The 15,325-nt window shown below is 45.9% G+C and overlaps 1 protein-coding gene across 1 annotated transcript in view; it reads right to left on the bottom strand.

The window, feature by feature from the left end:
- Positions 1-285: 285 nt before the first annotated feature.
- The window catches only part of LOC135914030 (venom metalloproteinase antarease TserMP_A-like), a 91,751-nt gene continuing 76,711 nt past the window's right edge, over positions 286-15,325 (bottom strand). The window contains exon 14 of the mRNA XM_065446737.1: positions 286-664. Coding sequence (XP_065302809.1) covers positions 419-664 — 246 coding nt within the window. The 3' untranslated portion in view covers positions 286-418. The remainder of the gene's footprint in view (positions 665-15,325) is intronic.

A 15,325-nucleotide genomic window follows, 5' to 3' on the forward strand; every position in this document is an offset into this window, starting at 1 on the left:
TGCACGATACGGCCTTCCGCGGTCGAAGACGTCCGTCATGCAAGTACTCACGTCGGTGTATTTCTTCCATCGCTCCGAATTCATCATTGCTTTGGAAAGCTGTAGCGGTCCAGGATGAGGATTAAATACGATCAGGCACTCCCCGCCTGGAGCCATAAGGCGCTCGACGTTCCTCAGCGCGGCACATATGTCGCGTATCCAATGAAAGGTCTGGAAGGAATAAACGCGATTGAACTGCCCTTCAGTTTTGGTGAACTGTGACACCTCATCGTCGGCCGCAATGTCCAGCATGCGGTGCTCGATCTTCGGGTTGCCGTGTTCTCGCCTAGCGTAGTCGATCATGTAGTGCGAGTTGTCCACCGCCACCAGTCTCCTCATCGATGGCGGGCATAGCGGGAGCAGGTAGTTACGCGTGAAGTTACCCGGCCCGCAACCGATGTCCAGATACTGCTCGTCGCATTTGCCGTCTTCTTTCGGGTTGGAGAAGAACGATGCCTGCCAGCTTTTCAGAGGCTGTCCCGTGGACTCCCGGTTGTGAACCCTGACCTGGTCGTAGATCTTGGGCATCTCTTTCTCGAGGAACGCCGACGGTGACACGCTGGACTGTTGAGGTGGACGCTCCATGACAAGGTGGCTGAGAATTCACTTGCGTATTGGGTCCGGCCTGCGTTTCGAAGGTACGAGGCTGATGCTCTTTACAAGTTATAAATATATAGTAGAATATATAATGCTGAATAAACAAACAAATAAATAATTAATGTAATTTGAGTAAGGAATAGCCATATTACTTTTACTTCTTTCGATGCACTGAATTTTCGCGTCAATTTTGGTTAGTTATTTTTCTACTCCTTGCCATCTGGTTGATAGGAGTTTCTACATGTAGTGAGGTGTCTCACGTTTGCTGCTATCGCCGATTGCAGTGCACAGAGAGGGCTATAGGCTCCTGCCAAGCTGTTCTTGGGGGTAGATTTTTCCCATATCCTCCTTCATGTTTTAGATGGAAATGAAATTGCTTGTATAGTGCTGTTTTTTTAATTGCAGAGAGTTATGCTAAGCTAAATGGAAGATGGTACCCTAGAAAAGAATTTTATGAGTCATATTTTGGACGTGTGAAAGATTGAAATAAGCGAACATGTTTGAGGTTAAAATTTCCAGCTATGAGTGGTGTGCGTAATACATTCTAGCATAGGTAAATTTGGCTTTGGTCTTCGCTCATCGATATCATTGACGTTTCACTACATATGTATTTACACAAAATGAGAATGAATGCTGTTAAATACCGAAAAAAAGCGCCTTGCGTGCGTTGCCTAGATTTAGTTATGCCTTTAACAACCTCGATATTCCAAACTTCTCCGACGCCCTCCACAGCAGCGTGCCTTATATCCCTCAGTGTAGCTTTGGGACTGAAAAAGGCTATACTGTCAATCAGTGGCCTCTATTATCAATACAATACGAAGCTCTTGATACTCACTGCTCTTGAGCTCTTGAGTTACTCACCGGCAAGGAACGCAAACACAGAGACAAAACACACACGCACAGGCATACACGCACGCACGCACGCACGCACGCACGCACGCACGCACGCACACACACGCACGTGGGACTGTGGGAGGGTCCGGTGGAAGAATGGACGGGTGATTGAAAGATGCTCGGAAACCGCTGATTTCCATGATCCATGCGCAGAAATTTAAGCATACGCTAACGTGTTTCTTTTATATTTCTCGCTTTCGTCTCACATTCCGCCTCCATCCGAATAAAGCCACATTTAACACATTGCGAATACGAATGCCTTCGCTGAATATTTCCGCTAAACGTATATGGTATGCCTGACTGGCATTTGAGAAACAGTCGGAGTTCATTTCTGAATGCTTTCTTTTATTTCACCTGCCTAATGTAGAACATTCAAAATATGAACTTCTTCAATTTATAGCTTTGATATAGGAGGAGATTATACTTAGAGATATGGCGCGATAGTGCTACTGTTCAATTATCCTGCAATCATCCTTGTCAGCAATTACACTCAGTTTATTTGCCTGAAGTCCCTTCGTTTCCCTTTATAGTTCTAAACCAAAAAAGTTGGCACTCCGTTTTTGGCTGCGGGTACTACAAGTCAGGAAATTAAGTTTCTTTTCGGTCAGTTGTCGGGTTTAATGTCAGAAATGCTGTCGAGCAAGATGCTGCTACTTCAATATTTCTAGTTTAATTATTTCAACACCTTAATTTAGTGCGTTTTTGCAGAACATTGTCTTTACCGGGCTCGTTTACATACATTGTGAAGGCCAAGTACAAGCAGTGGCGTAGCTACTTCGTATGGTGCCCGGGGCTCATTGGTATTCTGTCACCGCCCTCGCCCCTCCCGGGTGTAGTCAGGAAGTTGAGGATATCGAACATTTCTTGGGGAAAGGGGGGTGATGTTTCCGTACGAGCACAGCCACCTTGTATACCGCGCTAGTCCATCCCCCCCTACCCTTGCGTCCCGAGAGATCGCGAATGTAGCAGGTAACAAGCTGTTTTATTTTCTGCACAAAATAACACAGGGTGCTTCAATGATAACTTGTGATGAGCGCTTTGCACATCTGCTGTCAGGCTGTAAGGCTTGGCAGCCAATACAGAGGCGGGATCCTGGAAAATATGGTTCACAAGTAACAAAAAGCATTTAAATAAAGTTTTAACTTACGATTTTAGAAGCAGTATTAGTAGAACGTCGTAGGAACCACGGCGTGCAGTATTTTGGCTCTGGGCAGCCCTGAATCCAAACGAAAATGAAATAACGTGTCGATGGCGCTGACATCCCTACTCTAATAGAAAACGCCACCTGCTTCTTCCCTGCTGCGCGTGCGCCAATGCTATGGCAATTACGAGTTCTCTCTGACCCATCAAGCGTTTCTTTATTTGCTGCTATTGGCAGGTGTGATTATTCGAGCTGTGGTACCGCCACAAGCTTGGGAACGAAACAGGTCCTCAACGTGCAAAACAAGAGAAGGCCGCAATGAAGCCCGTGATGCGAAACTTGCGCTAGAGTTGGTCAGCACTCGCAATGGAGATCGAGGGATCGACATCACTGGGGCACTATTTAGTATTTATTTCAGTACTGCCATACTGGGCCACCTGCAATGCCAAAGTACTGCAGGCCCTAGCACCCAAGGTGATTTTGTTTAGAGAATAAGTTTTTGTTGAGTTAATAATATGACTTTGCGTCCTCGATTCCCGAGTTGGAATGTTTACGCTATAATTGCTAATTGAGCAGTTATTCAAGATTTTCCTATTAATTATCAGCCCTATATTGCACGATACCGACTTTTTGGTAGTCACAAAGGCACATAACCTGATAGAATATCGGGAAGTATCCTTACAAAATTCACTTTTTTTCAAAATAAAATCCCGTATAGCTTAAACAGGACACTGTATTTGCGACACAGGCTGCTCGGCCCAAATTTTATGCTGAAATATGTCTCTCGGACCGTATGGCTGCAGCCAGAAATAGGCCGAAGCGCAATTCATTAGTAGTATGGGACTAATGCTGTACGAACGAGCGCCAGACGCGCTCGTTCGTACAAGGTGATCTTCACTTGCTGCTGCTTTTGTTCGTATTCGCAGCGCGGACTGAACGGGACAGCGACCCAAGAGCCACATCGCTAGATTGTGTGTTTAGCGACGCCCGCTCCGAGCATGAGCACACCGCACGAACGCACCGCACATGAAATGTTCCGCTAAGCCGAGTAGTTTAGCGACTACATCTCGAAACGCATTCGTGCAATTATTACGTAGGATGTTGATAATGCTGCAGCCGACAATTCTGCCGCATTACACATCTGGTACAAGAGCTCGGGCTGTCGGTTACCGGAGCATTCTTTACCATTTACACCCAGTCAATCGGGCGGAAAGAGGGGAGTCTGCTGAGATAAAACAGGCTGATGATGATGATGATGACGATGATGACGCCCTGCAAGCGTTCACGTTTGATCGCGATGTTATTAGATGCCACAATTAAATTCGTAGGCAGGCTATTTTGTACAGTTCAGTCACAAAACAGACATTTTACCAGACTACTAACTAGGGCAACAAGTTGGGGTAAAACTTTGTTTAGTCACCTCCGCCTCGGGTGCAAGACCAATGTTAATAAATGATTGTTGCATCGCTCGTTTAGAGATGGCAGCACTCTTCCATGCTGGCGCCAGTAATAGGCGGTTTCTGCGTGGGGTCGAGTGCATTGTCCTTGCTCACACATACACCATCACAGCATTGTAATAATAATAATTAATACTAATAATAAAACAATATTCTTTGCTTTAGTCAGCATTAACAGGATCGGTTGAGTGGCAGAGCGTCGACAGTGTTCCCAATTGATCGTAGTGGTCATGCCTTCACTGTTGGGATCAAGTATTTTTCATGCGTTTTCGCCGTTGTAGCCGCAGGCCACCATTTTCGCCCGAAAGACCGCGCAAGGTGCGCAACAGCGGCCGAAGAAAGCGCCTCCGTACACAGGCATGGGCGGTCAGGGGATTAACACACTGCAGCGTTTTAATTAGTTTTCCCTAGGTAACTTTCTCTAGGCTAAACGGTAAGGAAGCATTAAATAGCGAACGCGTTGGGGATCAACTATTTCACGCGACCTTTCCAAGCAGATTTCCACTGATAAAGGCGATACGGGCCGCCCAAAGAATATTAATGCAGAGAGGACACTAGCAACTTCCCGTTATTCCGCTATACTTCATGTGGGGATAGGAACGTTATTGTGTCGGAGGACGTAGCGAAAGTTCACTTTTGCCGGTGAAGTACCACAGGAGAGCTGAACCTCACAGTGGCATAAGGACACCGCGCGAGCAGGGAGTATTTTAGCATTTTAGCGTCATTCTTGGACCAGGAGTTCCACTGCCTCGCAGAATTCCAAGTGCAGTTCTCATACCGTGGGTACGAATGACGCAGCATATATAGGGGCCGGTTATTGTGCCGCCGTAAATGAGTCACAGGTAGTAGTTTGACGAAGATGTCGAAAGGCGGGAAGGGGACTTGATTGCGAGAAATGTTCTTGTATGCGCACGCGAGTGCCAGCCGCCTTTCTCCTGCGAAATATTCGTGCCTTTCTACGCCAGGCACCCGGGGCCGCCGGCAAGGTTGGTGACTCACCCGTATTAAAATTTAGGAGAGAGAGGTTTCCTTCTTCGAGCTTCTCTTTTCAGCAAGAAATCGTGCGCTGAACTAGACGTTTGAGCTTATGCGATAGCCGCGGGAGAAGAATGAACACACCAGGCGGCGATCCCGTCCAAAGCGTATTTGCGGCTCGCAATCAACAACGTACACGAATCATTTACTGCCTCGGACGTTGCACTTGGCAAGGATGCACAGCTGGCACCGTATGCACCGTATCTGTGCCCGCTTGCAGCTTCGGGCACGTAGCTCAGACCAACGTTAATTGGGAACTAGGGGATCAAAGCGACCTCTCACACCCGATAATCCTAAAAGTGGTCTTTTGTGAAACATTTCGACATTGCGTTGATCAGGGCGTGTGTGTTTGTCAATGCAAGCAATGTTTGAGTGCCTGCAATTACTTGCGTCATTCACCTGGATCGTATTTAGATTCTTTACTTAAAAACCCAATGAATATTTGAAGAACCATGTTTTGCCGATTGCAGCAACGTGCCCGGTTAGCATGCGTGCTAAGCACGCACACTGCTGCTAACCGCGCTAGTTAGGTGATCTTAATGAAGAGTATCTTGCAAGTTACTCTGTTCTAATATTTCAGTTACGCCGAGTATTGCCCACCTATAGCCTAGTCAATGCTAACTCTGGAGATAACACTGGAAAGTTGGAGTGAAAATGACGAAACACAAGTACATGCACGACTGCACATGCATTCAAAACCGGAAAAGATTAATGTCTGCATGATGCGCGCGATTGGTAGAATAATGCTAAAACGCTTGTTTTGGACCAAAAACAGTTTAAAAAGGAGTTGTAGTCACAAATTACAAAATGCGAAAACCCTCGTACATCCAAACAAGATTGTGCGCAGGGCGCTGACCGAAACATTCATGCCATCGCACGCCAACCACTGTGGGCCTCCGACAAGGTCATTGACTCACTCATGTTGCATCCTAGAAGAGAGAGAATGTTTCCTGCTTCTAGCTTCTCTTTCCAGTAAGAAATCTCGCGCCTAATTAGACGTTTGTGCCGCAGGAGAAAAATCAACACGCTTGGCGGCGATCCGGTCCCAAAGGTATTGGCACGTAGCAGTGATGGGGAATAATACAGCGGTAAAACTGTGAATAACGAAACTAACATTTTAATGGGCCAACTTGTGCCCACGAAAGCAAGTTACACAAAACAGAGTAATAGCGGCGAAGCCGGTAGGCGATCGTCAGAAATCTGATCAGCGGGTCAAGCGCATCGACATTAATACATCAGTCACGGAAGGTTCCAGAGGGATCGCTGGATCCCGCCTGTCTTCCAGAAAGTTCTACACCATTCGCGTCGCGCATACCTGCAGTCAGATTACACAAGGTTCGGTGTCAACAGACACCGAACCTTGTGGAAGCATCGATAACATTCGAGAAACTTCCCATACGTGCATGTGCGTCCTGCGCTGAGCGATATTATGTTTGACGATGAAAGTCAGTCACCCGATAAACTACTACACCTGCCAGTATATTCCGGTCGCAGTCGGTAACAAACATTTATCGTTTCCTGCCTCGCGCGTTGCACTTGGTACGGATGCCCTGCTTGCGTGCACCATTTCCCCAGATGGGTGCCCGCTTGAAGAACTGTGATAGATTTAAAGCACATGCATTATATCTTGCGTATTTACCGTTACTACTTTAGGCCACTATACAGCCAAGTTACATCTATTACCATTTCATTGACTGCACCATCGAATCATCATCATCAGCAGCAGCATATCTTATGTCCACTCCAGGACGCCTCTCCCAGCGATATCCAATTACCCCTGTCCTGCACCAACCGATTCCAACTAGCACCCGCAAATTTCCTAATTTCGTCGCATCACCTAGTCTTCTGCCACTCTCTACTGCGCTTCCCTTCTCTTCGTATCCATTCTGTCACCCTAATAGTCCAACGGTTATCTAGTCTGCGCAGTACATGACCTGCGGAGCGCTATTTTTGTGTGTTAATGTCAATTAGAATACCGTCTATACCCGTTTGCTCTGTGATCCAAACCGCCCTCTTTCTGTCTCTCAAAGTTATGCCTAGCATTCTTCGTTCCGTCGCTCGTTACGAGGTCCTTAACTTTTTCTCAAGCTTGTTTGTCCATCTGCAAATCTCTGCCCCATATGTCAGCATGGGTAAATGCCCTTATTGTATACCTTCCTTTTCAGTGATAACGGTAAGCTTCAGTCAGGAGCCCATGATGTACCACCGAATACATCATATGATATCCTGGTGCAGTTTGGCCATTATTGGACCTTGCTCCAGAATACGCAATATATCATCACGCTGTTGGTTTACCATCGTTGAGTTATTGATTGAAATCTTTATTATTCAGCCGAGCTGGGGTGCCCGCCTCTTAACCTACACGCAGGTAGGGGGGGAGGACGAAGCAGACCCCGCGCGTTGAGGTCAGTGAGTCTTCATGGCCTCAATATTATACTAATGTTCGTATTTTGGCTTTCCCCCCAGTTTTTTGCGGAGTATATAAGTTTTTTTATAGTTTTAGTGGGAAGGATATTCGCCACACTTGCCGACCTGTGGTATGTGAAGAAATCTATTAAGTGACTTGGCAGCTCACGAGGAAACTCGTGTGCACCGAAATAAAAAATCACCAATGAGGGAAGAACAAGAAACAAACACAGCCAAGAAGAAACGGAACGAGGAGGGAGGACTGACGCGGCCAGAACAAATAGTTCTTGTGGAAGAATTTCCCCGTCAAGGGCGCACAAAAAATTACGCTAGCGCTGCTTGCAGCGTAACAGCGGAAGGACGGATGCGCTCACCGCCGCTGTATCGCTGGGCTTTAATCGTGCGTCTCCGACGGCATGCTATGTCCAATGGGCGTTAATGTGACGATGCTGCTTTTCGGAGTTAACGAGCTAGTGTTCAGCTCCATATGGTGGTCACGTAGGTGGTGGTGGCACGCTCCATGTACCGCATCAGGGGCTCTCCAGCGAGCGTCTCATCTCGGGTAAACGTTCGGAACCAGTGCCCGGTGTTCCTGGACATTTCTTTTGGCCGCTTCGTCAGCGTGGGACGGGTAACATTTTATGACTACACATATATATATACTAAAAAAAATTGTTTTTTCGTTTTTCTATCCGAAAGGTTCAAGCACATCGAAAATAAGCATGTTCAATAACAAGAAAATTATCTTGCGAAACGTTTTTCAGTGATGGAGGGGACACACCAGAAAGAAAACGAAGTGGGCTTCGCCCGAAGCTACCTACATCACCGATCCCCAGAGTGAGTGGCGCCATTTCACTAGGAAACAAGAAAAAGTACTCTGTTTCGGAATTTGTACTGACAGCTCTTGTCTTGTGTGAACCGCAGGTGCACATTTATTTTATTTACGGAACTTTTTGACGCCACTGCAGTCTGATATCTTACATACGTCTGACTCCTCCGACCGTGCTTCAAAAGAAAGCGAGTCGCCTGCCAAACAAATTACTCATCTTGTGCTCCTCTTATGAGGCAAGAAATGAGGCTTGCAGCCTGTTATCCAGTGCTGGATGAAGACAATTAGCAAGAAACTTTGTAGACTATACCGCGACTAAGCAGGAGATTTCTTTGCACCCTGGTACGTTGCCTGCAGTCACCAGTCGTCATTAAATAGTTGATATGGCCGCTGTCCGCTTAACTGTCGGTTCGGCGGTCAACGGCGTATATTGAAACACAGCCAAAAGCCACATTATTTTCAATGTACACACGCCCAGCCACCTGGCGTTGCGCCACACCCTGTTTGTACTTGACCCGATTGTGGCAAATCACATCTTAATGCGATCACTGGGCCATAGCTTGACTTGTATGGCCTTTGTTTGGTTTTCCTCTAATAATGCGTTTGTGTAGTCACGAGCACGCGTTCCCATACCTGTCGCAGCATTACTATTGCTCACTATAACAGCGTAAACAAAAATGATTGAAATGTTGAAAACAAGCGACTGCTGCTATTACATTGTAGGACTGAGAAAGCGTGAGTGCGGACCTGTGGCCGAACTCCCGAAGCTTTTCGTTCGTTAAGTGATCTTGTTTATTGGCCGGCCGCCTTCGCAACATATGTGATATGTTGCGTTGAGCTCGAGCACCCAACCGTTGCTCAGCATGGAGACAGCCAACGGCGGGACGACCGAAGACCTTTGTCAAAGTTGTCGTGAAATTCGACCAGCTGGTAAGATCGGATTCATGATTTCGGAACCATAAGTTCGCCACGTCCGTCCAGTAAAAGATCACATTAGAAAGCTTGGCGCCGTCGTCCCATTGATTATAGGCGCTTACTCGGTCATATTCGGTGAGCCTGTCCTCCAGGTCATGGTCGTCTGTGACACTTTGAAAGATAAAGCTTCCTAACAATGTCGTATTCAGAGCTTAAACCTCGCTGATCTTAAAAGAAAATCTTCGATGGCAGCATTAACCTTCCCATCGCTGTGCCCATGTTTAATGGCACCGAAAAATAGTTCATTCTGAACAGTTCAATCTAATTCAATTGGCGGAGGCGTGTTTGTAGGGTTCGTTTTTGTAAGGTAATAAATTTACATAAAATTTAATGAAGATATACATTCTATGGTGTCATCTTCCCTACAAATATGGCGAAGCGGGCGGAGGCGAGAAATCGCTTCTTGCCGTCTTGTACTTTCACCTGCACCGTTCCCAGTGCCTTCAATACAACACACACACACACACAGAAACGCACACGCGCGCGCACCCACACGCACACACGCACATTAACGAGAGAGAACGGAAGCCGAGGTGCTGGATATTAACGCGATAGCGTTAAGGAGCTCGTGTCGCAGAAAAGCCGGTGTCGTCGGCGTCGGTGTCGGTGTCGGCGTCGGCGTTTTGCGGCGTTGACCGTGAGCGATAAATCACGGCAGGCACTCCATAAATAAAAAGCAACTTCCAAGATGGGCTGGGTGGGAATCGAACCAGGGTCTCCGGAGTGTGAGACGGAGACGCTACCACTCAGCCACGATTTCGATGCTTCCAAAAGGTACAAACGCGCCTCTAGTGAAATCGGTGTTGCCTTCGAAACGAGCCGTGGAAAGTTATACTGTGGTGTATATCGGTAATTATGAACATGTAACTTACAGAAGTCGCAATTAGACGAGTAGCGAAGTGCGTTTCGCTGCATTTCTTCTGCGCTTTCCGCACACGGAGAGCCATCTTGCGGCAAACACAGAAGACCCCCTCCTCTCCATGTACGGCGCTGCCCCGACAGATGGCGCGCCACGCGCGCATTGGAGCTGTCGCGGCTCGGACTCTCTCCCCTGACAACGCTTCGCCTATCTCTTCGCCCTCTGTAGAATCAAGCGTCCTTCCTTTCTTTAGATCACTATCTCTCTATATCTCTGCCCGTGCCGATCACGGCGTTTGGCTGGCGTGCATCATTTCCCCCTCCGGGATACCGAGTTCTTTGGTTCGCTCCGCTTGCTCAGGCGCACGTTTCGTTGCTGCGCCGAACGCCGCGTTGCTCGACCATATGGCTCGACGCTCACCGCGTCTGATGCGGGGCGCCTCGTAAGTGATGGCTGCCCTGTAGCCCATTGTCTTACACCCATTGGCGGGTCGACGGGAACGCTATCGCGTTCCACTCTTGAAGGCGAAGCTTAAGCGTCCTCCAATATTTTTTAGTTAATCGCCACCATGTAAAGCCAATAAACAATGAAGCCAAGAAAAACCTTCGCGAAATTAGCTGTGGTTGAAGTTGAAATGTAGAAAATAATTAAGAAAAGGGAAACGAAAGTGGTCGAAGGTATAACTTGACGCCAGTGGGGCTCGAACCCACAACCTCACCATTACGCGCTCTGTTGGCAGTGCATTTTGGTAGTGCGGTAGGTATTTCGACGTGTAGTAGTACATGTACGCTACCATGCAAAGTGTATTCTGGTAGTGCGCAGTATGAACTATTTTACATGAAGAACCTTCAATGTGGCCCTAACACAATTGTTATTTTGCAGAGCTTGTCTCCTTGTGTCTCGACATATATAGAGGCTGAAATAATATTTTATCCCATATCGAATACCAACTGAATAAAATGTATGCCACCTGATTGTCACTTCTGAGTGCCGAGAGTTTAAAAAAGATAACTGGATACTCCAGGCACTGTCTAAAATATATAATAAAAAACGTGCTGCATAATCTGATGCGTTACGTGGTGGTAGCGCGTCGCGCGAATTCGACAGGAAGTCTCCATTGTATGCCATCAAGCCGAACTGAACTGCGAAAATAAATGAATGATCAGGCGTAAGAAACAAAATCATCGAAGTGCAATTTGGCACAATGCCGACTGATAAACATTCTGGATCACTAAAGGTTAATGTCTGATATGAAGTCGTCAGTCATTCATTTAGAAGATTCATGTGGTTCTCGTTGTATTCCTGCGCCGTAGTTCAATATCTAAAGTCCGTACCACAAGGAACTACCTTGCAGTTGATTTTCGGCATCTTCCATCTTCATCAGAAACAGTGCGAGGCTCGTTCGACGGTAAAATAGGCTGGCTATCGTAGCCTTTCAGCCCATGCCAGATCGCAGAGCTGACGCTCGTAGTGGCTGGCAAAGTATGAAAGACGGCCGACGTTGGCCGATGCGGAAAAAACATCGCAAAGTTGTTCCTTGGAGTTGTACATTAAAATAAAAGCGATTTCGTTAAAAATCAAAACGAGATGCCCAACAGGTACTCAAGATAAAATAATCACCGTGATCTATGTTTGAAGGTCACTATGTTGCTGAAGTAAAACACAAGGTAGAAAAACGAAGGAGACCTCATATTTCACCAAAGTGAATTAATGAGCTTTGGTGTGATTCAGTCGTCTCAAGTGTGTTGATATCACCTTTCTGTACCACCCGCTTCATTTCAGCTTCACAATACACGAAGTACTAGTTCGTGGCTTCAAACTACTATTTCACATGCACAATGGCACTCGCCGCACTTCCGCGCTAGAGCAGCACAAACTGCCGCTTGCAAACTTTTGTATTAAATTTGGGCATACATACCTCGTGGGATGATGAACAACAAACGAGGAGCCTTGCCGCAACGCCTGCAGGAGCATGAATCAGAGAACAACCGCACAAAACGCACTCAAAAAGAACGTGAAGTCGAGCTCCCACACCATGGAACCGCACAATTTGCACAACGAAGGAACGGGCTGATATTTTTTTGCCGTTATTAGAAAGTGAGCGTTTTTAGATGAATGTTTATCACAATATCTCTGCAAAGGCTCCACCGTTCTAGGCCAGCGTTCAACAATGTGCCCTATGATACTGGCAACAATGAAATAAAATGCAGAAGGAAGGTTCGCTCGCAGGATTCCTTGCGCGCATTTGTTATCATTTCAGGACTAAACGGGCTGTTTTTCGTTCCATGGCACTTTAATGGAAATATCTCCGCGGCGTCCTGGGAACAAAAATGGGCGGTTTTGTTTCTATTGCGTTGTAATAAAAATATTTAGTCCCGCAGCGGCATTCTCGGGCCATATTGGTCCTTAGTAACTGTTTAGTATTTTTTTTAGTCCAGGGAACGCACTACCATAATGTTTCACAAGTGTTACGTTTGAATATAAACATTCCAGTCATTTGGGTAGATTCTAGTAGATGTGTGGTTTGTTGGGATGGTGCTGTGCTAGTAAGGCAATTAATTATATGAATGAATGATGCAAATTGAATACAACAGAGGTCCAGGAATCGATCGTTGGTGTGCAGCTTGCGTTTATTTTTTTCTAAGCACGATAGAAACCCAGCAGCAGCAAATACAAGGTATATTGAACAATGTAAATTGAGCTGCCTAGTGTAACACTCCATACACCAAAGCACTTCCTAGGTGATTTTCTTTGTTTTTGAATCTCTTGAAGCATATTCAGGGTTCACTTTTCAACTGGACCCTGTAAATGGTCGCTCAGAACTCTACGGCTTATATCCGTGAAAGACAAATCTGAGCTCCCGAGTTGTACCCGTGCTTGAACAGTTGGAGCAATGCCCGTGCTTCATCTGTTCCTTGGCGAAGTGCTCCAACTCGGCTTTGCCTTCTTCGGTCAGGAGCGAGTAGACAGGGTTGTTAGGCAAAAATAAACCTGCGAATTTGAGGGTAATCCCATTACATCTTCGCGTAGGCCATCAATTGCTTGTTTTCACGCCTTATTAAGATTTGACTGTCAAACAATCGCGGTGCTTCATCAACAGGTTTACTGAGCCCGACACACATGGCAAACTGAGTTGGACGTTCTAGCACCTATGCCAGGACTTCTGAAATCTAAAAGCGAGATGCAAAAGTAAGTGAAGTAAGATTGGTGACTTAGTGCTAACATGTCTCCTTAAATTCAGTTGCGCCATTGACACGAGGGAGATGACAGCTCTAAAAAATGCACAACGTATACAGATTTTGAGTTTGTGAATAATCATCTCCAATTTAGAGGTTTTGGTGTTTGCCTGGGTGCTTCAGGCTTCTGGAACAGGCAAGGAAGCAGGCTTCTGAATGTGGCAAACTGAAAAGATTATTGGCGGAAAGTCTAGCTACAGATCTTAAATTGGTGTCAAAAAGCACTGACGTTGTATGGCGCTTAGCTGAATAAAAATTAGAAGTTGAAAATAACGTTTATACTAATTATGACGATATCTGTATTAAATTGCACTCAGCTGACAGTACTCAATTTCTTTTTAGCATTCCTTTATAACAAGGTGGGCTCTTTTATCTTTCGCATAATTTCGTCATCGTAGAAGTTAATTTTGCGTGTCAATAATGCTCTTGTGCTTATCTTGGGACATTCACAATGTTTTGTTTGCCACTACACAAATATACACATATGTTTGTATACACTGTACACACTGTATACACACAAATGTGTGTATACTAACCATCATTCCCAAGATGTCTAAATGATCGCAGCGTTGGAGGGCCCTGCAGTAATTATTGTAGGAAACTCTACAGGGCGCAATAACTTACGCGAGAGGTCGTCCATGCTTGCACTGGTGGCTTCCACACGCACCAGCTCGCACGACAGTGGCACGAGAGAGGTTGATTTTACGATGTTGATAAGGTAGTTCCTTAGGTATGTTGGGTCGTGAGTGTCGGGAAAGTCGGGCGCAACTTTCTTCAGCACCTGTTCACGAAAATTTCAAAGCGTTAGAATCGAATAGTTAAATGCTTGTATGGATATTCGAGGAAAACGACCCTAATATATCGACACAAATACTGGATATTTCTCCATGCCTCCCCCTAATAAAACAAAGAAGTACCATTTCTGAAATGCAAGCATGCTGACATCAAATACAGAAAGGAAAATTATTAACGAGAGTGAGATAAATGTAAACGGAACGCGGCACCTATGTTCAGATAAACTGAGGCAACAAATCTACAGGCAGCCTAAGAAGGGAACATGCTTGAATACATGACTGCAAGATGTAAAGCAAAAACAGCTTGGCAATCCGCACTTGAATCCAATTTTTCTGCGCAGTGGTAAATCTTTTTGTGCACCATCTCGCAGAATGCCTGTCGGGGCCCGCTTGAGATGGATGAACATATTAAGTTTCCTTGCAAACATTTTTCCTGTAGGCTATATACCGCGGCTCGTATCTGAAATGCTCTTCTGCACTAAAATAGTTTCTAATAACAAGAGCGCCGACTTATCACAGAAAAAGAAAAGATCTTTGTGAATTCGGCGCCAGGTTATTATTCCGCGCATTCAACTACAGGGGAATGTTCGAAATGTCGACTATAGGATTTTCAGATCGAGTACTGAAAATAATCGGGCAGAACGCATGCTTTGGTGATGATTATCTGCCCTCATTTGAAGTGGTGGTATACATGTAATTTAGGGCCGGCATATTCGCTATCGGTAGATACCTTAGGGAATATCTTTACGTTATGTGATTATTCAGTGACGGTTCTCTGTTCGGTCACCACACTCAGTGACCCAAGCCAAGGCAGCAACCAGCGTCGAGTTGTCTATGCTGGCACATACTCAGTGGCGAATGTTGTCTGCTCAGCAAGGCAGCTCCAGCACATACCTACTGGCCCAACCTAGTAGACGATTTGGGTCACTGTTAATAGCGGCGTAAACGGACTAAACACAATGATGCTCACGTAGGTTAAGAATGCCAATCGCGTTCATGACGCGTTTATTGAAAGAACGTGTGCAAATGAAATTATTCCAGGTCTCCTTATTTTGTGAAAGGA

This window comes from Dermacentor albipictus, chromosome 4, assembly GCF_038994185.2.
Source record: "Dermacentor albipictus isolate Rhodes 1998 colony chromosome 4, USDA_Dalb.pri_finalv2, whole genome shotgun sequence".
In the NCBI taxonomy this organism is placed as follows: Eukaryota; Metazoa; Arthropoda; class Arachnida; order Ixodida; family Ixodidae; genus Dermacentor; species Dermacentor albipictus.